At 44.4% G+C, this 25,364-nt stretch overlaps 5 protein-coding genes across 5 annotated transcripts; 1 reads left to right on the top strand and 4 right to left on the bottom strand.

Moving 5' to 3' along the window:
• Nucleotides 1–45: 45 nt before the first annotated feature.
• Nucleotides 46–14,627, bottom strand: LOC120424243 (uncharacterized). Its single transcript, XM_039588306.2, has 11 exons — nt 14,408–14,627; nt 13,468–13,655; nt 12,530–13,405; nt 11,933–12,472; nt 11,045–11,161; nt 10,112–10,987; nt 9,563–10,053; nt 5,581–5,900; nt 5,324–5,514; nt 4,343–5,260; nt 46–987 (listed from the first exon to the last, which is right to left on the bottom strand). The coding sequence occupies exons 1-11, from the start codon at nt 14,522–14,524 to the stop codon at nt 213–215; spliced, it is 5,409 nt and encodes a 1,802-aa protein (XP_039444240.2). The 5' UTR covers nt 14,525–14,627; the 3' UTR covers nt 46–212.
• LOC120424268 (zinc finger protein 888-like) lies at nt 9,451–11,604 on the bottom strand. The gene is made up of 4 exons (XM_039588330.2): nt 11,402–11,604; nt 11,045–11,232; nt 10,112–10,987; nt 9,451–10,053 (listed from the first exon to the last, which is right to left on the bottom strand). The coding sequence occupies exons 1-4, from the start codon at nt 11,516–11,518 to the stop codon at nt 9,537–9,539; spliced, it is 1,698 nt and encodes a 565-aa protein (XP_039444264.1). The 5' UTR covers nt 11,519–11,604; the 3' UTR covers nt 9,451–9,536.
• A 3,870-nt stretch (nt 14,628–18,497) lies between the features above and the next one.
• On the bottom strand, nt 18,498–20,541 carry LOC120424244 (zinc finger protein 624-like). The gene is made up of 4 exons (XM_039588308.1): nt 20,303–20,541; nt 20,000–20,193; nt 19,152–19,943; nt 18,498–19,094 (listed from the first exon to the last, which is right to left on the bottom strand). Exons 1-4 carry the CDS (start codon nt 20,420–20,422, stop codon nt 18,560–18,562), a joined length of 1,641 nt encoding a protein of 546 aa, XP_039444242.1. The 5' UTR covers nt 20,423–20,541; the 3' UTR covers nt 18,498–18,559.
• Nucleotides 20,542–20,624: 83 nt separating this feature from the next.
• LOC120424247 (zinc finger protein ZFP2-like) lies at nt 20,625–23,624 on the bottom strand. The gene is made up of 3 exons (XM_039588311.2): nt 23,407–23,624; nt 21,288–22,240; nt 20,625–21,218 (listed from the first exon to the last, which is right to left on the bottom strand). The coding sequence occupies exons 1-3, from the start codon at nt 23,524–23,526 to the stop codon at nt 20,705–20,707; spliced, it is 1,587 nt and encodes a 528-aa protein (XP_039444245.1). The 5' UTR covers nt 23,527–23,624; the 3' UTR covers nt 20,625–20,704.
• Nucleotides 23,625–23,641: 17 nt separating this feature from the next.
• LOC120424248 (uncharacterized) lies at nt 23,642–25,115 on the top strand. The gene is made up of 2 exons (XM_039588312.2): nt 23,642–24,891; nt 24,958–25,115. The coding sequence occupies exons 1-2, from the start codon at nt 23,768–23,770 to the stop codon at nt 25,028–25,030; spliced, it is 1,197 nt and encodes a 398-aa protein (XP_039444246.1). The 5' UTR covers nt 23,642–23,767; the 3' UTR covers nt 25,031–25,115.
• Nucleotides 25,116–25,364: the final 249 nt, after the last annotated feature.

The following is a 25,364-nucleotide window of genomic DNA, read 5'->3' as shown; positions in this document are numbered from 1 at the left end:
TCAATAATTTGGGGTTGTTCTTTCGCTGAATCAAGTTATTCAATGTTATTCATTTTTATTTACGATTAACTGTTATATATTTGCGGGTTGCACGGAAATGAGAAAGTCATGTTATAGATTGATTTACGGCTACTATTGCTAATAGTATGCTAAATTATCTAAATATCAAATGTACGTTACTTTGATCGAAACACATTCCCCACCAAGCCGGGTTAAATCGAAGAAATTTCCGACGAATGCAACACCATCCCGTTGTCGCTCTTCATCGGCACCGGTACGACCATTTCCGGACTGCGCACGTCCGGCGTGTGGGTTTCCACCACAACGGACGGGTACACGAGCACCCCGCTTCCTCCGACCTTGAACATGTCCATCGGGGACGGAGCCGCCGCCGTCGCCACAGCTGGTCCACCACGTTCCATCACTTGCACGGTTGGAGTTGTTGGCGTCGTGTAGACGGTCTGCTCGACGCCGGTCACGATGGTCGTTTCCCGTTTGACGACGTGCTGAGGCAGCGGTTGAATTGGCGGCGGTTGCTGCTGTTGTAAATGCTTCGGTACGCGTTCCCGCTTGGTGTACAGCCAATCGAGGGATTGGGCGAGCGGGTGATCCCGGTGCTGTTTGGTCTTGAGGTGGCAGATGAGTAGCTTGCGGCTGGAGAATTCTTTGCCGCAGATTGGACACTTGAACGCTTTGCCGTGCTCGTGCTCCATGACGTGCGATTCGTACGTTTCTTTGCGTTTGAAGACCGCGTCACAGAGCGTGCAGCGGAACTCCTTGGGGAAGTGGATGTTGCTGAGGTGGGTGCCGATTTGCTGCACGACGGCCCCGCAAATGTTGCACCGCTTCATGCGCTGGGCGCCCTCCTTGGCGCCGGGTTCGGGCTCCAGCACGGTGTAGTATTGGGTCCACTTTTGGGTTGCTTGGTAGTTTTGGTCATTTTCGTGCTTCTTCTTGTGGTAGCGCAGGGACAGCTCGGACGTGTAACTGGAAGAATGAAGAAGTTTTGGGATCTCAGGGTGACCACTCAAATTCCATTTTGAAATTTCCGATATTTTCCCGACTTTTCCATAATCTCAAATAATGGGCATTTCTTATGTAAAGAATGATCTCAAACAAAAAAACTCTTTGTAAAAAGTCAACATCAACCATCAAAAAATAAAACTATTGACAATTTTCGTAAAAAAGAAATTTAACAACAAATTAAAAAAAAAATCCTTAAAAAATGGAAGCACTCATTATTTTGATTCAAATTAGAAATATAAATAATTAGCCTTTGAAAAATAACCGAAAGCTTAATAACAATTATAATTTCAATGCTGATTTTTAAAATTGCCAAAAGTATAGTTTTTGATACTTCGTTTCAACTGGAAATGACAAAAAGTTAAAACCAACAATTAAAATTTTTATTAATAATTTAAAATATGATTGCTGTTATCAGTGCTGAAAATGTCAGGGGTCATGACTCGAAAATCGACGACGCTGACACGAATTTTTGAGATCCATTCACTGAACCGCAAAACCGTGACATAAACAAACCCGGCGCAGTCGTGAGTGCCCTAGCTCATTGAGCAGCTGCGATGCGAGGCAGTAGTCGACCAACGCTCATTCGACGTTGCACGCACACACATAAAGAAACAAGTTTTTACACAAAAAGTTCGTATTTATGCGTGGAAATGTAATTTTGAATATAGGTTATGGTTGTTTTAAGTGTTTTGCACAGTCTACAACCATTCAAATATTTGAAAATAGTCAAAATAATGTTTAAAGAGGATTTTACGAGTCAGTCATATGACACGAATTGAGTGATTGTAGCTCATTTTTCACGTCTCTCATTCTCCAGCAGCCGACCGGCACAAGTCAGGCGGCAGTGGTTGAATAGACACAGTACACTCAAAATCAGAAGTACCCTTCAAAAAGGGTTTTATCTACCCTTTATCTGTCATCCCAAAGAAAAAAAACCCTTTTTGAGGGTTACTTCCACCCTTTTTTCAAGTTCACCCGTCGTCACCCTTTTGAAAAGGGTTACTACCGGTAAACTTGAAAAAAGGGTGGAAGTAACCCTCAAAAAGGGTTTTTTTTCTATGGGATGACAGATAAAGGGTAGATAAAACCCTTTTTGAAGGGTACTTCTGATTTTGAGTGTAGGCTTGCACTCACATGCTAGCAGTGAACTGACATTTTGGTTTGCTTCATGTGTACGCTGGGTTGGAAACATTTTGCAGGCCTGGCTGTCATTATTCATTCAATGAGTTTAGAAAATGCCTAGAAATTCGTAAAAAAATATTTTACTTAGTTTCCTTTTTAAATGTTGTTATTGAATTATTATTGATTTATCTAGTTGTCAGTATTAACCCTCTACAACCCAACCCTGCCTTTAGACGGGCTTCGATTTAAAAAATCGCCAAAAATCATTTTTTTTACCAATTTTTGATCTTTAAAAAGCATTGGAAAGAAGAATTCTTAAAATTTTAGAAAAAATCAGGGTGGGAAGTTTTACTTGTTTTATGTGACTTTGCCAATGTTTTTAAAAATGACATTTTTTTAGGGGTCAACTTTGGTTGTGTTTTTTCTAACATTTCCTATAGTTTAACTAAAAAGAAGTATGCAGTAATTTTTGTAGTGTCCCAGACTATGCCTTTATGCATTTTTTTTCAAAATTAAATGATAACGGTGCCATTTTATGACAGAAGATGTGAAAAACAAGCAAAAAATTGAAAAAGTGACTGTAAAAACATTAAAAAAACGTTACTTAATCCACCTTTAGGTAGTTGGTGCCTTCCTCACATTTATAAGTTCATAAATATAGCAACATTCCCCCTTAACATGTTTAACAAATCAACTTTATTACTCATTTCTTTTGATAGGGTTCGCAGACCTTCAATATTTCTAGCTCATCGGCAAGGTCTGACAAAAAAACCTATCCAACGATAGTTCGCATGGAAGATTCAGACAATATTTTTATCACAATATCTGAAATCCGACCTCTAAAAAGTGTATAAATAACACTTAAGTGCTATTAACTTTTGAAAGGGTTGTCAGATCCTCGATGTTTTAGGCTCATTTGAAAGGTCTTTTGATTATCTAACTAACGACAGGTCGCATGAAGGACCCGGACATAATTCTCATTGAAATATCTGAGATCCGGCCTCCAAAAAGTATATAAATAACACTTAAGTGGTAATAACTTTTGATAGGTTTGTCAGATCTCCAATGTTTTGGGCTCATTGGAAAGGTCTTTTTAATACCTTTCTGAAAATGTATAACATGATAGGGTTTCTTGCAAAAACCACCCTTTTTACAATCTTCCGGACATACGCCAAAATGGTTTTTTTAGCATAACTTTTAAAGTACTTAACTAAACTTGCTGATTTTAAATAGAGACCTATGGGACCCCAAGACGGATCGAATGAGACTAATACGGTCAAAATCCGTTCATCCAGTCCGGAGATAATCGAGTGACAATTTTTTTGTCCACCCTCCTACACACATCCACACAGACATTTGCTCAGAACATGATTCTGAGTCGATAGGTATACGTGAAGGTGGGTCTACGAGGTCGAATTAAGAAGTTCATTTTTCGAGTGATTTTATAGCCTTTCCTCAGTAAGGTGAGGAAGGCAAAAATAGATAGGCAAAACGTTACACTTTTTTGAATGGATTTTTACTTTTTAGGTTTTCCGATAATTACAAATCAAGCTTTATGTAGAGTAATTTACCCAAACTGACAAAAAAGTTCAAAGGAATCATTTGGAAAAAAATATGTTAAATGACTTAGTTCAACAATCAAAAATATTTACAACATTGCCAAACTCAAGTTGGGATTTTTTTTTTCAAATATTTAATCGATGTGATAAAATGAAACAGAATCCTACGTTTATGCTAGCCATAATCTTTAAAATTAGGCTCAATTTTTAGATCAGTTTTTCATTAACATTGTTGATGTTTTAAATTAGAGTAAGAATAAGGGGTAATGTTTGATAAACAAAACAATAAAAAAAATTGATTCATAAAAAAATATTACAAAAATCTTTGTAAAATACATCCAGTGTCTATTAGGAATTTTTAATGTTAAAAAAAATCATTCTCAAATAGGAAAGGAACACTAAATTTAAATTAAGTTACTAAAGAAGAATTGAGAGTTAAATTTGAAAACTACAAAATTTTAATTATTCAAGAATTAGATTTTTTCCAAGCATGTATGCTTGTGATTCCCGACTTTCTGACAAAAAAACCCAAATTCCCGACTTATTCTCGATTTTTGGCGGATTTTAGCGAATTCCCGACTTGAGTGGCCACCCTGGATCTTGGTGGGAAGGAGGTTTTCAGCGAAATGACTTACGTTCGACTGCAGTACTCGCACTTGTACTCGTTGTTCGAGTGCATCGTCCGGATGTGGGTGTGAACCGAGTCCAGCGAGGAGAAGTTCTTGTGGCACAGGTGGCACTCGTGCTCGCGGATCTTTTCGTGCTTCCGGCGGATGTGCTGCTTGAGTTTGTGCTTCTCGGCGAACAGTCGGCCGCAGATTTCGCAGGCCACGGCCGTCTGGTGACTTCGCTCGTGATAGCGCAGGGACAGCCGCGTCGGACAGATCTTGCCGCAGTACGAACAGGGCGACGGACACGGATCGTTGGCGCCCGTGTGCTGCATTTGCATGTGCAAATCGACCGCGTTCCGGTCGCTGTAACGACGATCGCAGTGGTCACATTTGTACGGATTCAGGTGCATCCGTTTGTGGATGTTCAACGTGTTGACACTGGTAATTACGATCGTTTGCATGACACAGATTGGACACGTGTACGGAACTTCGGACGTGTGTTCGTTCAGATGAGCCACCAGGGCTTCTGCCGAGCCGAGCGGTTCCGAACCGCAGATGTAGCACTTGTGGTCGTTTTTACGTGGCCGACTCGGATTGTCCACTTTGGTTTTGCGACGGCCACGCTTTCCGCCCGATCCCCGCGGACGTCCTCTATTGGTTTTGCCCCGTGGACGACCTCGCTTCTTGGGCTTGATTTCTTCCGAAGCGTCCGAGTCGGACGTGTCTCCGTCGACCGAGCCATCGCTGCTGTCGGAAGACGACGACGACGAAGATGAGGAAGATTGCCGATCGTCTTCGTCCTCGTTGCCCGGATACAAACTGTCCCCAAACTCCCAGGTCGGATCGTCCTCATAATCCTGCTCGAGCGTCTGTCGCTGCTGTCTTTCGCGATATTCGCTCTTCACCGGCGCTGCTGAAGGTTCGCTGAGCATTTCAATTTTCCTGTAAATCATAAAATTTCATTCATACAGCAGTTGCTCCAAACCATCCCCCAACCCAACTTACAGCTGCTGTATAACGTTGGGCGAGTCCATGTCCACTTCCTCCTCCTCCTCCTTGATCTCCACCGTTCCGACCAGATGCTTCCGCAGGGACATGTCATTCGCCCGATAGTACTCGACGGCCTCGAACATCTTGACGATATTCCTGGCGCACTCCTTGCAAACCTTCTGCGGCAGCCCATCGTCGGGATAAACCTTAAAAAGCAAAAACAAACACATTTCAACCCAAACTAGAGAAACTCCTTCCCCCCTCGCCCGCACCTCGATCCGGAGCAGCTCGCTGAAAATCTTCCCCAGCGCGTAGTCCCCCTCGGTGGCGAGAATGGTCCGCATCCGGAAGCGCTCCTCGCAGCAGAGGCGACAGATTTTCTCGAAATCCAGCGACTGTTTCACGTCCGGAAGCGCCTCGGCGGCGGCGGCGGCCACCGCGGAATCGTCCTCCATCGTTGGAAGAAAAATCTGGTGCTGCTGCTCTGTTGGCTCGACGACGACGATGGCGAGTGACAGATGAATATAAACACACTGGCGTGATCTGTCAGTTGGAAAGGGTGACGTCGGGGGCAATCGGGGTGCAATGGGTTCTCGGAGAGTTAAACAAAGTTTGTATTTAAAAAAAAAAAAAGACAATTTTGTATTTTTCTCTGTATATATTTAAATTGAAACGAATTATTTCTATATATAAAAAAAAATATATTACAATCAGGGTTGTTACGGACGGATCTGGCGCGGATTTGCTGGCTAATTTTGCTCAGGCGCGGATTTCGCGCGGATGACTATTTTGATAAATAAATTAATTGAGAGAGAATTACTTTCAAGTTATTAAGAAAAATATAATCAGGAATTACGATAATTTGTCATTTTCCTTTCAGAGCAAGAATATCATATTTTTTATCAATTTAATTTTCTTGTGAAAATGATTGATTGTATTTTCTTAGTACACACAAAGAAAAAATACTCTATATTTAAAAAGATCGTTCGTTGGATTAAAAGTTCGCGTTGGTGAATATTCGTAGAAAGGTCAAACTTTTTAATTTAAAAGTTGGAAAGTTTTTGATACTACCATGCACTTCTGGAACAAAATCGTTGTATCGGAAAAAGTTTTTTACTTTTATTATAAGAAGAAACTTTTTATGGCAACAATAAATAACATTTAACATTACAGTGATGATTTTCGAAAAATGTGATGAATTTTATTTATATTTTTATTTTAATATTAAAACTGCTGCTTATGCTGCTTAACATCGCGGCCTACATTTTGGAGCGCGACAGCGATGTAGAGAACAGGGTGGTCTCGTTGCCGGCCATCATCAGGACTGGCTTGGAGGAGTTGGCCATTGGATAATTCGGGAAGGTAAGTCGACGTTTTTCGACTGGGAAGTGAAGCGCCTGAACCGATAGTTCCCGATCACATCGTCCTCCTTCGAGAATGGCACAGATGTTGCCAGTTCATCCGGCCGAAGCTGCGCCGTCGCGAGTTGAGAGTTTGCGGGCGGGAGTTGCTGAAAGAGTTTGAAAGTAAATTAAATTGGCTAGACACTGAACACATTCTCAATACTCACCGGTGACTTCTTCGGTATTCCAGGTAGATGTTCTTGATCAGGTTCGTCGGATATCGCTCCAACCTCTGGAAGTAATCCAAGTACGACAGCTTCAGGACCTGCGGCTTTCGTACCCACGGTTCTTCCAGAACTGGTGCAAACTGTTCTTCCGGATGTTTATGTAATACTCGTCAAACATGTCCCGCACCAAGAAATGGACTGCGGACCCTCAGGACATCCCACACTGTCCCGTCATCACTTCCGGCACATAATGCTGCTGATGGTCGTAAACCGCCGGCACCGCGCTGACCACCTCCGATCGCTTCTCGTCGTTTCCCTCTTCCGTCGGATCCTTCTCCTCACCGTTAAAATTAACTTTATCGAATACAACCGGTGCAAATTCACATCCGCATAAACGGCGTCCTACAAAAACAAACAAAATCAAACACAAACGCCACCAGACACCCAAGCTTCCTTCTAACCCATTTCGGTCGTGAAACAGCTGCAGATCCGGCAGGAAGCTGGCCTCATCCTTTTGAAAACCAACTTTCCCCTAATCCCCTAACCTTGTTCCGCACCATCCTCCTTCGAAGGTATCCGCGTCCAAGTCCTGGCTGCGGACACGTTCTGTTTTGATTGACGTCGTGGACCCCCACGACGTTTGTTTACATTTTGGACTTAGACGTACACGGTTTCACGAGAACGACAAAATGAAAGAAATTATACAGTCGAATTAAAAGTTAAAACTTTTAAATAAGTTAGCAATGAGATTTTCACTCTATTGGAGTGTGTAACAAAAACGATTATTGGGACTTGTTCTGATGGGCGCCAAATATGAGCTTGATTGGACGTGACAGAAGCTGACCTCCACTTTCGAATTTTAAATGGGATTTAATCCGCAGAAATATTTTTTTTTCTAAATTTAAACATTCTTGGCGAAAATAAAAAGATCAAAACATTCCAAATTCAAAGCTTCAAAAATTAAAAAATTCGAAACTTTTTTTGTTTTAATAGTTTTTTTCAAACAACAAAAATCAAAATTCATATTCAAAATTTTTCGAATTTTCTAAAATTGTAATTTAAAAAATCTGAACATCTGAATTCAAAATTTTAAAAATCTGAAATTCAAAAAACCAAAAATTTGGGAAAAGATTAAAAAAAATCAAAAATTGAAATCTAAAAAATATCAAATTCAGAACAATTTAGAAAACAAAAAAAAACTCAAATCTCAAATAATATTAGAATTCTTAAATTCTTAAATTGACGCGGATTCTTAAATTCTTAAATGCTTAAGTTCTTAAATTCTTAAATGCTTAAATTCTTATTTTTTTTAATTCTCGTATGCCAAAATTTTTGAAGTAATATTTTATGTTAGAGATTTCGAAATTATGAGAAGACAATATTTTAAATATCGGAAATGAAATTTCTTTCGGAGTTAAATTTTAGCGAGGATTTTGGAATACAAACTGTATAAAATTTCTTAGATTTTGAATTTTAAGACTTTCGAAATTTCAATTTTATCATAGCCAAGTTTTAGTTTTTTATTTATTTTTGAGCTTATATTTTTGAAGTATTTTTTTTTAGATTTTTAAATATTGTATTTTCTATTTTGAAGATTTTTTTTCATGATCCTTGCCTTGACCGTCTCTTGAGGTATTTTTTTAAAAAGGGATTTATTGCTTTCATTCTTTTGGAGCCTTGAAACATAAAACGAGTTTGTTTTTTTTTTATCAAATACTTTCTGAATTAATTTTTCTTCATTAAAAATAAAATTTCTTAAATGTTGGTCGCGATAATTTTTTATATGGCGCGGATTTCGCGCGGTTTCGGGTTTTAGGTCGGCGCGGATTTTTTTTCGACTCTCCCGTAACAAGCCTGCACAATGGATCATCGAAAATGCCTTTGCTCTTTGCTTTGCTCTCTAACTAGATTTGCTTTCTGTTAAGAAAGGACGTGCTCATTTTATATTTTCTAAATTAGTTTAAAATCCATATTTCACATTTTGTTTATGCACAAAGTTGCAATGTTCTCAGAATAACAAGCTTGATCGTTGTGTTTTCTAAAGTAAGGCAGTTGCAAATATTTTTTTAAGTTCATGTCCCTCGACTCCGACCAAAGTCAAAGGGGGGTGGGGGGGGGGGGTCATTATACACATGTCCAGTTGTTTTGCAATCATTAGTTTCCAAAATATCTAAGTATTGACGAAAATTTTATTTTTTACGAATGATTTTTTCTTGCGGTGCATCGGAATTTAATTAAAATTTTAAACATTTTTAAACGAGCCCAAACATGCTATTGTTTGTTTTCAGTTGATTAAACTTCTGTTTTCATGGAAATTTTGAAGTTTCTTGAAAAAATATTGTGTTTGCCCCCTGATTTTTCGAACCAATTTTGAAGGGGGGGTTGGAAATTTGAAAAAATACAGAAAGTCTCTTCTTTGACCAGGACTCCATAGTTCGATACATCGCATAATGGCGTTAAGTCTATTTAGATTTTTTTTTGCATTTGAAAAAAAGTTATCAGAAATGGATTTTTAGCGTATTTTACAAAAAAGAGATTGTAATACATAGGTAACTGTGGTCAAAATAGTAAAATAATTTGGTTCATCAAAATTTTATTCATAATCATATACAATTATTAAAACATTAACTCAAGCGCAGAGTTCCCCCGCCCACTTGTTCACTCCTGCACAAACGCCCCAATGCTTTCCACCGCGCTCTGCACCTCCTGCACCGCGCCACCCTCCGACTTGATCCGCTTCGGCACCGTCGACGGGTACTTGGCGTCGAGCCAGTCGGTGTTCTGCGCCAGCGGATGGTCGCGGTGCTTTTTGGTCTTGAGATGCTTCACCAGATACTTTCGCTCGGTAAACTCGTGCTCGCAGATGGGACACTTGAGGAACTTCCCGACGCTATGCTCCAGCATGTGCACCTCCAGCGCCTTCCGGTCGCTGAAGTTTGTTTCGCACTGCGCGCAACGGAACTCCTTCGGGAAGTGGCGCTTGGCCAGGTGGGTTCCGATTTGCAGCACGGTGGCGCCGCACAGGTTGCACCGCTTCATGCGGGCACTCGGCTTCAGGTCCTCGTTGCCTTCCACGAACGTGTAGAACTGCTTCCAGTCGTTGGACATTTCCTTACCCTCCGGGATGGTTTCGTGGCGCTTTTCGTGCAGGCGGAGGCTCGTTTTCGAGGTGTAGCTGGAAGAAACGTATTTTTAAGGATCTTTTCTGGGATAATATTAAATGTAACACTTACGTCTTCGGGCAGTACTTGCACTGAACCTTCTCATTTGTGTGCATAATATTGATGTGACTTTGAACCGCATCCAACGAATTCAGCATTTTGTGACAAATGTGGCACTCCACTTTGCCGGTTTTTTCGTGCACCCGTCGAATGTGAACACGGAGCTTTGTTTTCGAGTGGTACATTTTGCCGCAGATTTCGCACGCAATTCTTTGATTGTGCGAGTGCATGTGGAATCGCAGAGCCTTTTCCGACAGGAACACCTTGCCACACGTGGGGCACGGTGCGGGGCTTTCGTCTTGCGGTGCGAGCTCCTGGTGCAGCATTAATATGTGTAGTTCGATGTTGTGTTTGCCGCTGAAGCGTTTGTCGCAGTGCGGGCACTTCTCCGGCAGTAGGTGCATCCTTTTGTGGATGTTCAGCGTGGTGACTTGATTTATTACGACCGTTTCCTGCACGCACACGGTGCACGTGTACGGCAGCTGGTCGGTGTGTGAACTCAAGTGGACAAAGAGCGCTTCGGAACTTCCCAGCGATTCACTCATGCAGATGTAGCACTTGTGATCGTTTTTACGTGGCCGGTTTGGATCTCTAAAGTTAGTTCGGGGCCGACCGAAGACGCCCTTTCGCCGCTGTTTCATCGGTCTAACCCGCGGTCGACCCTGCTTTCGCTTGGGACGTTCCAGTTGAGAATCACTCTCGTCTGTTGGCACCTTCCAATCAGCTGTAATGTCCAAATCAGATTCGTCTTGATCCTCGTTTTTAGTGAAGCCTTTAAGGTCCTCGTATTCTGGACTTTTGATCTCACTGGGATCCACGAGTAAATCCTCATCCAAGTACTCTGCCTCCGGCAGTTCACCGTTTTCCTCCTGTTCATCTTCTTTTTTGCTAAAAAAATCAGAAATATTTTTACATCATCCAAATTCTAGTTTTCCTTAAACTTACGGATTTGGTAACGGTGCCGGTTCCACCGTTTCCTCAATGATCTCCGTTTTGACCTCAACAAATCCGTACAACTGATTGCGAAGCTTTAAATCGTTCGCCCGGAACAGTTCAATCGTGCTGTGAAGTTTTATAAGCGAAGTTACGCACGTTGCGCAAATGTTTTGCGGCAGTTGATCATTTGGATACACCTTTCAAAGAAAAAAATAATTATTCTTCAAAATTATTGAAAACGTCCACTTTACCCCACACAACCCACCCCCGATTTGTTTACATTTAAATTTTGACACAACGCCAAACCCCCCAGACATCGCCCCAACGTCGGTCAACCATTTCTCACTGGCAACCCCGCACACTCACCTCAATCTGCAAAATGTTACGGAAAATGTCACGCAGAAAAGTGTCCTCGCCGGCGGTAATCGGCCGCAACCGCTCCCTCTCCTCCAGGCACAGGCGACAAACTTTCTCGAAATCCATCGTGGAGCACAATTTGACCTGGTTGAGCAGGAAATATTCGGAAAATGTTCGACGAAACGAAAACAGCTCCGCGGCCGCTGTCAAATTCGAGCTGCACTCCGTACACGGTTGCGGGAAAATGACTATTTTGAGGGTTAATTTAAGCTACGCAAAGTTGGGTAGGTCCGCCTTGTGTAAACATTCGTCCCAGTAGAAATTTTCGCGGGGTCGCATTTGAACAGTTTGTCGACAAAATTATTTAATTTTATGTCGACTTTATTTTAAGCGAAACGCAAGAATTCCGACGGGACACAAACAGCACAGGACATGTCTCAACAAAGGATCGGTTTATTCTGATTTTCTCTGCATCAAATTTGTCCGCCGTTTTTAATAAGTTTTATTCAAACAAACACGAAGACACACTAAAAAGCTCAAATTGAATCACTCCAGTCTTGCTCAAACATTTCAAGCCCATCCACTGCGACTTGGTGTTCATCTTCTTGCGGCGGCCTGGTTGCGGTCTTCAATTGCGTTCTTTTGGGCGTCTTAACAACCGAAGAAGTCATTTCGTTAAGCCACTCGGTGTTCTGCGCCAGCGGATGGTCGCGGTGCTTCTTTGTCTTCAGGTGGTTCATCAGATAGCGAGGCTCGGTGAATTCACGATCACAGATGGGACACTTGAGGAACTTGCCCTTGCTGTGCTCCAGCTTGTGCACGGCCAGCGCTCTTTTGTCGCGAAACTCGGCCTCACACAGGTCGCAGGCGAACTTTTTTGGGAAGTGAACCTGCGTTAGATGAGCGCCGATGCCCAGCACCACGATGCCGCACAGGTTGCACTTCTTCCGGCGGACACCGTTGGTGCTTTCGTCATCGACGTACGTGTAGTACTCCTTCCAGTCTTTGCTTATTTCTTTCCCCTCGGGCAGGGTTTCGTGGCGCTTTTCGTGATGCAGCAAGCTTGCCTTGCATGTATATCTGAAAAATAATATGCTTTTAGTTTAACTTGAATGACACAAAACAAAAACAACTCACGTTCTTGGACAGTACTTGCACTGCATCTTTTCGTCCGAATGCATATGTTTCATGTGACTCTGCAGTACATCCAACCCGTTTAACGTTTTGTGACAAATTTGACACTCGACTTTGGTAGACTTTTCGTGAACTCGCTGAATGTGTCGTTTCAGCTTATGTTTCGCGTAGTACACTTTTCCGCAGATTTCGCAGCTGCCCTGCTGGTTGTGGGAGTGCATGTGGAATTTGAGCGCTTTCTCAGAGAGGAACTCTTTGCCACACGTAGGACACGGCATGGGTGCGGCACTCGTTGCATCGAGTTCCTGATGCTGAGTTGTCAGGTGCATCTTCAAGCTGGAATCGGAGACGAATCGCTTGTCGCAGTGCGAACACGCCACCGGCAGTAGGTGCATCCTTTTGTGGATGTTCAGCGTGGTGATCTGTTTGATAACGACAGTTTCCCGCACACAGATCGTGCACGTGTACGGCAGCTGATCGGCATGTGAGTTCAAGTGGTAAAATAGTGCCTCTGCGCTTTCGAAGATATCACTCATGCAGATGTAGCAGCGTTTCTCATCTTTGCGCGGCGCTTTCGGATCTCTGGGATGAATGGGCCGACGCCCAAAAACTCCCTTCCGCCGCACTATTATGGGTCGCACCCGAGGACGACCAGGCTTTCCCTTGGGATTTATTATCTCGGGGATTTTGTTTTGCACAGATCCTGCTCCGTTCACCGTTAAATCAACCTCAACCAATTCACTTGGTTGGTACCCCTCGTGCTCTTCATATGCAGGGCTAATTACATCGTCTTGCTCATCGGCGTCCAACGTAGCTTCACTGTCCTCATCCTGTTGTGTTGTGGTTTCATCTGGAGCCACCTCAACAGCTTCACATTTTCTATCAAAAGAAAAAAAAAATCAAAACCCTCAACTCCCCAAATCAACCCTAAACAATCTCACATGATCGAAATCGGATCCACTTCCTGCTCGTCTTCGGCGATTTCCACCTTGACCTGAGCCATCTGACGCAGCTGGTTGCGCAGCTTCAGATCGTTGCTCCGAAACTCCAGAACCGTGTTGTTGAGCTTCGTTAGCGCAGAGATGCACTGCCAGCAGATCTTTTGCGGCAGCTGGTCGTCCGGAATGACCTGATTTAAAATAAAAGTCAGAGAAGCTATGCCGCGACATATCCGGGATGGCATTGAATAACGTACTTCATGCTATTTTATGGTACGTTCGTTTGAACAGCCGGGGCGGCACTGAGTGCCGCACTCGTCGGTGCCAGTTTTGGTTCAATCGAACGTCATTTTTCAGTGTGCGTGGAACTCGCATGAAACTGAAAAAATATCGAGTGCGGCACTAGAGTTTCAGTTCCAAGATGGCGGCGAAACTCGTGCGGAACTAGCGCGAGTTTCTTCAAACAAACACTTTGACAGCTCTGAGTGCGGCACTCAGTGTGGAACTAGCCATCAAACGAACGTACCATTAGTTTATCCAAAGACATGGTTTGGTAAACGCTAAATTCCCTTCAAAACTTTATTCATTCTAGGTACTTGAAGTTCACATCCTTGTTAGAGAAGCACTCATTTTACTTGGCTTTTTGAAACATTTCAAAATAATGCTTTTTTTTCAATAGTAAAAATTGTTTTGCCAATGTTGGAATTCTAAAAGAAAATTGCTATACCAATTTAGAATCGAATACTGCTAAATTTGTACCATTTCTATTCCTCTGAAGGAAGATGAAAGCGTTTGAAATCTAACATGTCATTCTCTCGAGTAAAACGTTATTCAACGTCAAAATCGACCAGGACTACAGCTTTGTCGACCACCCCCACAACGTCAGCCCGACATCCCACTCCCATCGCCCTAGCGTTCCTCACCGGGTTGCGCGTACACTCACCTCGATTTGCAGGATGCTGCTGAAGATGATCTTGAAGAAGTCACTTTGGTACTCCGACACGTTCCGCATCCGGCCTCGTTCCTGCAGGCACAGGCGGCAGATTTTGGCAAAGTCCATCGTGGTGACTGGGCCGCGGCAACTTCCGGTAAACAAGGGAGGAAACTTCACGGCAAAGTGCACTCTTTCTTCACGAAAACAGCTGTCAAATTGGGTCGGTACACGGCGAGGGGAAGTTGAGCAGGTTGGTATTGTTTTTAGTTGCGGGAGCTTTTGCGGTGAACAATGCGTAAGTTTTAGGCAGAGCATTGACTACTTTGGGACCTTTTCAACGAATCAACTTTTAGGGCTTAATTTTGGATTTCAAAAGAATCGAAAGTCGAATGAGGAAAAATGCGAATTAAAGTCACTTTATTTAGCATTTTTAAACAAAGAACAATTCAATGTGCCGACTCACAGCTGATGATAATTGGGATACGGATGGGACGGCCCATTTGGGTTGGGCCTTTCTCGCCAATGCGGATGGTTAAAATGTTGAGCAGGCACAAAGTGTTGTGCGCCTGCAGAATCAACGCCGGGTTGCGGTCTGTAGCTCACCGGGTTCGGTAAGATCGCCTCGACAGCGACGCGATCTACCTTTCTGGCCACGCGGAGCTTCGGCGACGGCAGTTCCGAGTCGATCCAGTCCAGCGATTGCGCCAGCGGGTGATCCTTGTGCTGTTTGGTTCTCATGTGCAACAACAGATAGCGCTTTTCGGAAAATTCTTTGCTGCAGATCGGACACTTCAGGAACTTCCCGTGCGTGTGCTCCAGCACGTGCACCTCGAGATCTTTTTTCTTCTTGAACACGGCGCTGCACTGCTCGCAGCGGTACTCCCGTTTAGGCTGGGGGAAATGCTTGGTCGTGTAGTGTGTGCGGATAGGATTTGCTAGCACTTCACCGCACAGGTTGCACGTCTTGACATTGCCTGCCACTGTGTAGTATTGTTTCCAGTGGTTGGACATGGTTTCGGTGTAGTTCGGTTTGAGTTCGTGCTGCTTCTCGTGGTAGGTCAAGCTGGTCTTGGATGGGTAGCTGGAAAAGACGTCATTTTAGAACATTTCAACTCAAGAAAGGCAAACTAAACTTACAGTCTTGGACAGTACTTGCACTGGAACTGCTCGGTAGAGTGCATAACAGAAATGTGCGCCCGAAGGGCGGTCAAAGTGACAAGTTTTTTGTGGCAGATGTGGCACTCAACTTGTTCTGCTTTTTCGTGCACTTTGCTAACGTGTCGCCCGAGCAGTTTTTTAGATTTGAAAATTTTCCCACACACCTCGCAAGGTGTTGGAGGGTCGTGCGAGTTCATATGCCATCGCAGAGCTTTCTTAGTAAGGAATAGCTTTCCACACTCGGAACAGTTGGACGGGGTTGCATCCGGGGCCAGATCCTGGTGTTTCATCGTGAGGTGCAGGTCAAGGCTGCTTTTGTTGGAGAAACGGCTGTCGCAGTGCGGACAAGGCGTGGGATTGTCGTGCATTCTCTTGTGCACGTTTAGCGTCGAGACGTTTGTGATGACCACAGTGCTGCGGACGCAAAGTGTGCACGTGTACGGAAGTTCCCCGGAATGCTCGACCAAATGAACCAAAAGTGCTTCCGGGGTATCAAACGGGGCACTCCGACAAACGTAACACCGGATGTCGCCCTTGATGGGCTTGACTGGAAACTGATCCTTTTTCTTGTCCTTTTTTCTTTTCTTTACAGGCTGAACTTTGACATCAACCTTCTCCTTTGAATTCTCCGAGCTTTCCAGTTGATCAACCTCTTCCGCTTCCTTTTGCTCGTTTCCCTCCAACTCTCTGAAAGATACACAAGTTCTTCAAGTATTGATTTCCGTACTAATCTCAGTATCTAACTCACATTTCTGGTTCCAGCAGATACTCGGCTTCCATTTCCGCCAGCTCTTCCTTGACCATAACATGGCCTGACTCGTACAGCAGCTTCCGCAACTTTTCGTCGTTATCCCGGTACGTCCGGATCGTTTCGTCCAGTTTGGTGACCGTGGTGATACATTCCTCGCATAGCTGCTGTGGCAGCTGGTCATCTTCATAGATCTGTAAAAAACACACTTTTGTTCTTGATTTTGTGGAAAAGTGGCATTTTCTGACATGCTATTGAGAGAGAAAGGGCTTTTCCATCCAAATTCTAACTCGGAACCCTCACACTTTTATACTTCGTTCAACCACCTTGCACGTCGTGCCTCGCATGTTGAAGCCCGCCCGCCTCATAACACCTTCGATCGGGTCGTACAATACCCCTGATTTTTTTTTTACGCTGCACCGTGCCCCATTCATCTTTAATTCACCAGTCTGATCAGCTTCCCGGATAAGCCGTTCTCGTACATGATCCATAGCTCTTCGCGATCGATCGAGTCGTACTCTGCTTTGAAATCGATAAACAGTTAGCGCATCGGGATCTGGTACTTGCGAAAATATTTGATCCGTCGTCGATTTCCCCTCCACGAAACCGACCTGGAACGCACCAGCAAAATCCTTTGCTCACTCCGACAGACGACAGAATTGAGAATTGTGATGGTTGTTCTGTGTCCCAGATCTTGACAATCAGCTGGTACAGACAGGTCGCCAACTTGTCGGCAAACGGCTGCTGCTACCTTCGACCTAAAGAAGATGGACTGGGTTTTCACTGTGTTCAGCTTGATGCTCCACTTCCGCTGAAACTTTTGAGGTTGTTCTGTGCTCGAAGCTAGCAATGCAGTATCATCCGCAAAGAATGCTGCGACCAGGTTAGGACCGAGGGTCAATGGTACAAAAATAATAAAAGAAAAAAAAAACGTAACTGAAGTAGATGATCATTTTCCCGCGCCATGTGTCAACAAGTGTGCGATCACATCAATCTGTTCCTCGGGTGTCTTGCACTGCCTCAAGCGTACTCTGTATTCTCGGTAAATGGCCCACAGCTCCGACTCGCTGTACAGCTTCCGTTCGCCTTGTTGCTCCTTCGGGGTTGCACCGGCGCCGGCGCCAGTATCTTCTCGACTTCTTCCTGCGGGACGAGGATGTTTATTTTCCGGTTCAACGGACGGCACCGCTCCAGGTAGCGGAGGAAAATCCGCCGCGGTAAACGCGGCTCCTGCCGGAGTCTGTTTGTCCTTCTTCCATGCTGGCGGCTTCGGCGTGGACGCCTGCTGCCTCGACTGGATGAACTGCGCACGTTTTGCACAGCCCTCGTGAGATCCAGAGCAGTTTACACACTTCTTGGCTTCCGTTTCTCCTGCTTTGCACTTTTCCGTGCTGTGGGCACCTATCCATCGATCATTGGTACACCGAAGATGAGGATGGTGTAGACTGTAGAGAGTCGGGTTCATGGCTGTTGATCAACAACGTCGGTCTTTACCTGAGTCCGCCCGACGTCGGGCATCCGTCAGAGGCGCTTACCTACTGGGAGGCGTAAACAGCAAACCTACCTCGATCTGTAGAATTTGGCTGAAAATGTCCTTCAGCGAGTCATTTTCATCCCGCAGCGACGCTTTTTCCTCCAAGCAGAGGCGACAAATTTTCGTAAAATCCATCACGATTTCGCGAGAAATTTGCGTTTTTTTTTTCGGAACAGCGATGCTTGGCAAAGTTCAACTTGACATTCTCGTTTCGCGATGACGATCTGTCAACACGGTTAACACGGGTTGCACGTTGAACTGGATTTAGTGAAAACGGTGAAAACCGATATGAAGATGAAACATGCTTTTTGGGTAAAATTTATTCATTTATCGTTAATCTGCGGTTGGTCATGTCCAACCAATCCAGTCGATTTTTCCAAAAGAACATTAGGCGATTATAAGTTCGATGAGATAATTTAAGAAAGTTTATTTGAAATTTTCAGCTTAATCTCTACGGAGGATTTATAAACGTTTTCTTTTTCTACATGCAGAAAAATAAAGCATATTTGAATAAACAAAACGTTTAGTAGATTTGAAAATCAAGTTTTTTGTTGAATCAACGCTATCAAAGCAACTTTTTCTCAGCAACAAAAGATTTTTGTGGAATTGAGAAAATCAAAGTTTTTTTTTTTCAATGCAAACTTTTATTGAAACAAAACCTCGTACAGGTTTTTATTCTGCTTTTATTAACTTTATTTTCCACTGCAAAACATAAAACAACTCAATACATCAAGGGTCTATAGCTAACCGTCTGGTCCGGTATGATCGCCTCCACAATGACGCGTTCCTCCCGACTCTCCTCCTTCTTCTCCACTAGATTCGGCAACGGCGCCGGCAGGTCCGACTCGATCCAGTCCAGCGACTGCGCCAGCGGGTGGTCCTTGTGCTTTTTGGTTTTCATGTGCCACACCAGATAGCGCTTCTCGGCAAACTCTTTGCCGCAGATCGGACACTTCAGGAACTTCCCGTGCGTGTGCTCCAGCACGTGCACCTCGAGGTCCTTTTTGTGGCGGAACACGGCGCTGCACTGGTCGCAGCGATGCTCCCGTTTGGCCTGGGGGAAATGCTTGTTCGTGTAGTGTTTGCCGATGGCTTTTCCCAGCACCAGGCCGCACAGGGTGCAGGTCCTGACTTCGGAGCCCTTTTCGCCTTCCACGGTGTAGTACTGGCGCCAGTGGTTGGACATGGTTTCGGTGTAGTTCGGTTTGAGTTCGTGCTGCTTCTCGTGGTAGGTCAAGCTGGTCTTGGAGGGGTAGCTGGGAAATGGGTTCAATTAGAATATTTTCAAAACAAGTTTTACGATTCAAACTTACAGTCTCGGACAGTACTTGCACTTGAACTGTTCGTTGGAGTGCATAGTAGAAATGTGCGACTGCAGGGCATGCAAAGTAATGAGTGTTTTGTGGCAAATGTGGCACTCAACTCGGTCGGCATTGCCGTGCACTCTGTTAACGTGCCGCGTGAGCAGCATTTTAGTTTTGAACACCTTGCCGCAAACTTCGCAAGCCATTGGTTGATCGTGCGAGTTCATGTGAAACCTAAGGGCCTTCGCGTTAAGGAAAACCTTTCCACACTCCGAACAGGTCGACGGAGTGGCGTCCGGGGCCAGCTCCTGGTGCTGCATCGTGATGTGCAGATCAAGGCTTCTTTTGTTGGCGAGACAGTTGTCGCAGTGCGGACACGGCACCGGATTGGCGTGCATTTTCTTGTGCACGTTGAGCGTTGAAACGTTCGTGATGACCACAGTTTTGCGGACGCAAATTTTGCACGTGTACGGAAGCTCCCCGGAATGCTCGCCCAAATGAACCAAGAGTGCTTCCGCGTTACCAAACGAGTCGCTCCTACAAACGTAACACCGAAAGTCACCCTTTTTGGGCGTATCTAGAAACTCCTCATTTTTCTTGCGTCGCCCCAACACGCCCTTTCTACGCTCTTTAACGGGCCGAACGCGTGGACGACCGGGTTTTCGTTTGGGTTTCGACTTTTTGGTCTCTTCCTTGATAGCTAATTCGACTTTAAAATCTTTGTTCTCGAATTCGCTTGGAGTCTCCAAACTTTCGACATGCTCCTCCCCCTTCTCCGTTTGTTCAAGCCCGTCCGAAGTTCTAAAAGATACATAAATTTACAATTAATTTCCCTACAAAAGTCAGACCCAACTCACACTTCCGGTTCCATCAGATACTCGGCTTCCATTTCCACCAGCTCTTCCTTGACCGTAACCGAACCTGTTTCGTACAGCATCTTCCGCAACCTTTCGTCATTCTCCCGGTACGTCCCGATCGTTTCGTCCAGCTTGGTGACCGCGGCGACACACTCCTCGCACAGCTGCTGTGGCAGCTGGTCATCTTCGTAGATCTGTGAAATTTTAAAAATCCAATTTTCGTAAGTTTTAACACAAGTCCGACCGACGTCGGGCGTCTGTCGGAGTGTTTGCTTACTGGGGGGTGGTGCACAACAAACCTACCTCGATTTGTAGGATTTGGCTGAAAATTTCTTTCAGCGAGTTGTTTTCACCACCGCTGAATATTTCCCGCATCGGCACTTTCTCCTCCAGGCACAGGCGGCAAATTTTCGTAAAATCCATTTCGATTTTGCAAGAATTTTAAATTATTTTCTGGAACTACGATGTTTTGCATAGTTTAACTTGACATTTTAGTTTGTCGATCTGTCAACAAGGTTGCACGTTGAAATGGGTTTAGTTAAGAAACGAGGAAGTACATTTTAGGTTAATTTTATTCATTATTTTGCCTAACCAATCCAGTGTATTTTTTCAAACGAACATAAACGGGATTTGTGCCAATTTAAAACTTGATGTTAGTTTAAATTTCAATTAATGTTTAAAAAATATTTAGATGCATATTTGAATCTAATTCCGATCCTCATCCTTAACCAAATCGTCCCCAAAAGGCACGTCGATAACGACCTTGAGCGGCCCCTCACTAAGCGGCGTTCGCCCCGCCGGATACATCGCGTCCAGCCAGTCGAGCCGCTGCGCCAGCGGATGGTCCCGGTGCTGTTTCGTCTTTAGGTGCGACAGCAGATTTCGCCGCTCGTTAAACTCCCGGTCGCAGATGGGACACTTGAGAAACTTCCCCACGGTGTGCTCCAGCTTGTGCACCGAGAGCGATTTTATGTCCCGAAATTCCCGCTCGCACTGCTCACACGGATACGTTGCCCGCGGGAAGTGCTTGTACTTGAGGTGCATGCTGATGTTGCTCACTACCAAATCGCACTGGTTGCACTTTTTCTTGGGCGGGCCGCCGTCCGCGGACTCCACGACCGTGTAGTAACTGCGAATGTTGGACTTCATTCTGGCGTTGAAGTTGGGAACCTCGGCGTGCTTTTTCTCGTGCTGGCGCAGAGTGGACTCGCTGGTGTAACTATTGGAAAAGGATAATAATTTTAATGGTGAATACATTCTCAGAACTATGTTCAAGTTTAAAACCTACATCTTAGAACATTGCGAGCACGGAAATTGAACGCTTGAGTGCATGATTTCGATGTGGCGTTGCACAGCATCCAGACAGTTGAGCTCCTTCTGGCAAATGTGGCACTTTACCTTGTTCGCCTGGCTGTGCATCCGTTGGATATGCAAGTTCATCTTGGAAGGGCCATTAAACCGCTTCCCGCAAAATTCGCAGCTGTACGCTAGCGTGTGCTTTTGCGCATGTATCTTGAGGGCCATTTTGGAGGGAAATAATTTGTCGCACTGTTCGCACCGCGAGGGTTGCGGATCTAGACAATGTTTGATTTTGATGTGCGTATTGAGAATACCCTTGTTAATCACGCGCATATCACAATGCGGGCACTGGACAGGCATCGCGTGCATCCGCTTGTGGACGTTCAATGAGGTAACGTTCTTTATCGTCACGGTTTCACGAACGCACAGCGGACACGTGTGCGGTACCTCGTCCGCGTGATTTACGTTCAGATGTTCCAGCAATGCCTCGCCGCTGCCGAGCGACTCGCTTTTGCAAATGTAACATTTGTGGTCGTTCGTTCGCGGCAGATTTGGATCCCGTTTGCAAATGCGCTTCTGCGGCAATTCCGGATTTTTATTGCCACTTTCATCGGAATTTTTCTTACTCATTTGGCGTCGCTTTTTCGGTTTAGCAACAACCTCACGCTCAATCTCCTCCACCGTTTCCTCCAAAAAACCATCACCTTCTAATTCGGGTTCAACTTTAGCCTCCTCCAGCTGACACGTTTGCGTTTCCGGTTCCATTAGGTGCTCCTCTGGCTCCGATAACAACACTTCATCCTTGACTTCGCAACCCTGAACCAGCTGTTGGCGCAGCCGGAGATCGTTCTGCCGGAAGTGCTCGATGGTTTCGTGCAGATTGACCATCGTGGCGGTGCACTCTTCGCAAACATTTTGCGGCAGGTGATCGTCGGCGTAGACCTGGAAAGAATGTTTTAAAACTGCATTGAAAGTCCACAAGACTCGCAATTCAAAGGCCGAAGGTTCCCTGGATTAAAATAAGGTTTAAACTCCTAGGTTCGAGCAGAATCTTGCAATGGACCACTTCCATTCGAACAGTTTTATTCTTTTTTCTACAATGTATTCCTTACTTAAGGCTAGTACGCAGATCGGAAGGAAGGGGGTCAAGAAACAGCTTTACGAACAGCAGAACAAAGGAGACGGAATTATTTCTTGGGGCTTTTCTTCACCCTCTCTGACTTGCTTGCGCTGCCGCTGCTGCCCATTTGATTTTTTTCTTGACCGGTTCCTTCCGAAGTGCGTATACCGCTTTACGGAAGAACTGTCATTTCTACTATTCGAATCAATTGTCTGAATGATTTTTATAAGGTTTTTTTTTTCAAGAAATATTTTTTTTTATAATTTGTTTCAAAACTCCATTTTTTTCAAACACTAAACTGGCAGAACTACCAGCTTTATACGAGTCGTTTTGATTCGAGATCGATCCAAATCGACCGTTTTTATAGATAATTATTGACTCTTGAGAATATTTCAATTCAATTCAGTTTGAAGTTTTTGAAAAGGTCCAATAAACCAAATTTTCAGTTTTTGCTTTTTGGGTGTTTTTTAATACCCCAAGGCGATTTCAAAAAGCAAAAACTAGAAATTTGGTTTATTGGACCTCTTTTTTTTAAAAAAAAAAAATACTCCAGCTTTCTTTAGTTAATCGACTAACAGTAGTTTTGTAAGTGCAGTACAGAGTTTTGGGGGATCCTTTCAGCTGTGTATAAGCTTATACACAGGCATTTATCACAATGGATGCAAATAAAGTTGGTTGTAAAGGAAACAGGAAAACAACTCGCAAAAAACCTGTCACTATTGGGAATCACGTCACATGGGAATCTTGAGACCATTTTTTTTTTTTTCAAAAGAGTGCAATGTTCTTTTTTACAATTATCTCATAAATTAATTTTAAGATATGAAAAGACGATAAAAAAGAAAATTTTACATCAAAATGTTTATCCGATTTTGGACTTTTTTTTTTTACAGATTTTCAACATTGTTTTATTTCACTGTGTTTCATTAGACCTTTTGAAATCTGCAACTGCTTTTTTTTTTCTTTTCCAAACCCCCGAATAAAAACTTACCACGATTTGCAGTACATTGCTGAAAATATCCGCCAGCGGGCTGTGCTGACTGTTTTCCAATATTTGCCTTAATGGGCTCTTTTCCACACAGCACAAGCGGCAAATTTGATCGAAATTCATAACTTTTTATTAGTTTCTTTAACTTTTGCAAACTCTTTTTGTCGAACCGATTCCTTCGTGCACGGTTAATGGTAGGCACCCGAAAGATTTCAGAAGTGCACGCCAGTGTGAAAGTACTCTAAATTGAGTTTAAATACTTGTTTACGTGTTTGACATCGCTTTAAAAGTCAACACAGTTTTCACACAATTTGACGCCAAACAAACATTTTTCCAAAGTTTTGATTAAAATTCAAATTGCAAAATGCTACGCCGCAAGTTAAACGTTAGCTGCATCGTCGAGGGTTGCAATTCCAGAGCGTACTCCGACCAGCCGGTGTTTGCCTTCCCGCGGGTCCCCGAAACGGCCAAGGCCTGGAGGCGGGCCATCGGAATTCATCCGGAGGCCGAAATCCTCCCGGACGAGGGCGTCTGCAGTTTGCACTTTGCCGCAAATTTCGTAAAGAAGGACAAGGAGGATCCGCGTATCGTGTGGCTGATTCCGGGGGCCGTTCCGGATTTGGGCGGTGGTGGTAACTCGGAGACGCCGGCGACCCCATATCATTGTCGGATGTGTGGTTCGGCGCAGGAGACAAGACTCGACAACGCGGTCAGTGTAATGCGCCGGGACAAGCACATGCTGCCGGTGTTGGACATTTGCTTGGATTTGAACAGCGAAATCCACTCGCTGCTTCCGGACGGAGTCTGCGAGTCGTGCGCTTCGACGGTTCGCTACATTACCCAATTTGCCGAAAGTTGCTGGAAGGCACAGTGCAGTTTGGCCGAGAGTTATGCTCCGGGCAGGGACTTCAAGGTTGAACCTTGGAAGAGACTTGCTTTCTGTGAGGACGAGCCACCGGAAAACGATCCGTTGCAGACGGAGATGAAACCGGGTGTAGAAGAGGAACATTCGGAATCCGAGATGATTGAGCTGATTCCGATGGAGGAGGTCAAGCAGGAACCTCAGCTGGAGATGTACGAACCGGAAATCCCCCAAAATACAACTATTGAACCAGAAGAGGCACCACTAGTTGAGCCCCTACCGTACGACCCACCCGAACCAAGCGGTAGCAAACCTCCGAGAAAGGCCCGAGAACCACCTGCCAAGCGTCCCCGCCCATCCGAAGGGTTCGACACCAACGAGAGCGATTTGTGGGCGTGTGACTTTTGCAACCAGAAATTCGCCATCAAAAAGCTCCTGGATCAACACATTCGAACGCACGTGCGCCAGCTGGCCGAGCTCGAGAAGAAACGCCAGCTGCAGCTTACCGGACAGTTTCGCTGTCTCAAGTGCCAGACCATGTTTCCAACGGCGGAAGAACTAAAGGTCCACTTTGCTGCCCAGCACCAGAAGAAGATCGAGTGCAAGCTGTGCAACGTTACGTTCAAGTTAGTTCAAAGCTGGGTTTAAAAAACTTCTTCTTACTTAACCGGAATTTTCAACTTGACTTTCAGCTTCGCCGGCTTATTGGATAGACACAACGCTCAGATGCATCCGGAACTAGTTAAGAAAAAGAGAAAGTACTGAAACAATGGTTTTCCGACGCTGGAATTCGATCCGATTTGTATTTATGATTAACTTATTCAAATAAACTTCCTTCAAACCGAATAAAGGAGCTGGCTCAAGAAACGGTGGGTCACGAAAAGCTTTCTCTTTCTTTTTTCCTCCCGAATGGCTGCGGGGGAACAGCATGTAATTCCATCGTAGCCTCTAATCTTGACATAGGGGCAGGGGGCAGAATGGGCCACCCTTGGTTTTGGGCTTTAGAATGGATTTAGACCAATTGTAAGGCAAGGGTCTTATAAAGGACGTCAAAAAACTTCACCATACCGAAAACGACGTTTGAATTCTTGTATTTTTA

The sequence above is a fragment of the Culex pipiens genome, chromosome 1 (genome assembly GCF_016801865.2).
Source record: "Culex pipiens pallens isolate TS chromosome 1, TS_CPP_V2, whole genome shotgun sequence".
NCBI lineage: Eukaryota > Metazoa > Arthropoda > Insecta > Diptera > Culicidae > Culex > Culex pipiens.
Note: the sequence above shows the minus strand (reverse complement) of the source record. Positions and strands in the feature narration are given on the sequence as shown.

What these genes read in the sequence shown, in the direction of transcription:
- LOC120424268 (XM_039588330.2), bottom strand. Translation starts at nt 11,518, where the DNA reads ATGGATTTCGAGAAAGTTTGTCGCCTGTGCCTGGAGGAGAGGGAGCGG. An exon ending in GTAACATTTTGCAGATTGAG is followed by an intron (nt 11,233 to 11,401) that starts GTGAGTGTGCGG and finishes TTTCTTTGAAAG; the next exon opens with GTGTATCCAAATGATCAACT. An exon ending in CCGGCACCGTTACCAAATCC is followed by an intron (nt 10,988 to 11,044) that starts GTAAGTTTAAGG and finishes TGATTTTTTTAG; the next exon opens with CAAAAAAGAAGATGAACAGG.
- LOC120424243 (XM_039588306.2), bottom strand. Translation starts at nt 14,524, where the DNA reads ATGGACTTTGCCAAAATCTGCCGCCTGTGCCTGCAGGAACGAGGCCGG. An exon ending in GCAGCATCCTGCAAATCGAG is followed by an intron (nt 13,656 to 14,407) that starts GTGAGTGTACGC and finishes ATTTTAAATCAG; the next exon opens with GTCATTCCGGACGACCAGCT. An exon ending in CCGGCACCGTTACCAAATCC is followed by an intron (nt 10,988 to 11,044) that starts GTAAGTTTAAGG and finishes TGATTTTTTTAG; the next exon opens with CAAAAAAGAAGATGAACAGG.
- LOC120424244 (XM_039588308.1), bottom strand. Translation starts at nt 20,422, where the DNA reads ATGGATTTTACGAAAATTTGCCGCCTGTGCCTGGAGGAGAAAGTGCCG. An exon ending in GCCAAATCCTACAAATCGAG is followed by an intron (nt 20,194 to 20,302) that starts GTAGGTTTGTTG and finishes AAAATTTCACAG; the next exon opens with ATCTACGAAGATGACCAGCT. An exon ending in TGCAAGTACTGTCCGAGACT is followed by an intron (nt 19,095 to 19,151) that starts GTAAGTTTGAAT and finishes CCCATTTCCCAG; the next exon opens with CTACCCCTCCAAGACCAGCT.
- LOC120424247 (XM_039588311.2), bottom strand. Translation starts at nt 23,526, where the DNA reads ATGAATTTCGATCAAATTTGCCGCTTGTGCTGTGTGGAAAAGAGCCCA. An exon ending in GCAATGTACTGCAAATCGTG is followed by an intron (nt 22,241 to 23,406) that starts GTAAGTTTTTAT and finishes CATTCTTTCCAG; the next exon opens with GTCTACGCCGACGATCACCT. An exon ending in TGCTCGCAATGTTCTAAGAT is followed by an intron (nt 21,219 to 21,287) that starts GTAGGTTTTAAA and finishes CTTTTCCAATAG; the next exon opens with TTACACCAGCGAGTCCACTC.
- LOC120424248 (XM_039588312.2), top strand. Translation starts at nt 23,768, where the DNA reads ATGCTACGCCGCAAGTTAAACGTTAGCTGCATCGTCGAGGGTTGCAAT. An exon ending in CTGTGCAACGTTACGTTCAA is followed by an intron (nt 24,892 to 24,957) that starts GTTAGTTCAAAG and finishes CTTGACTTTCAG; the next exon opens with CTTCGCCGGCTTATTGGATA.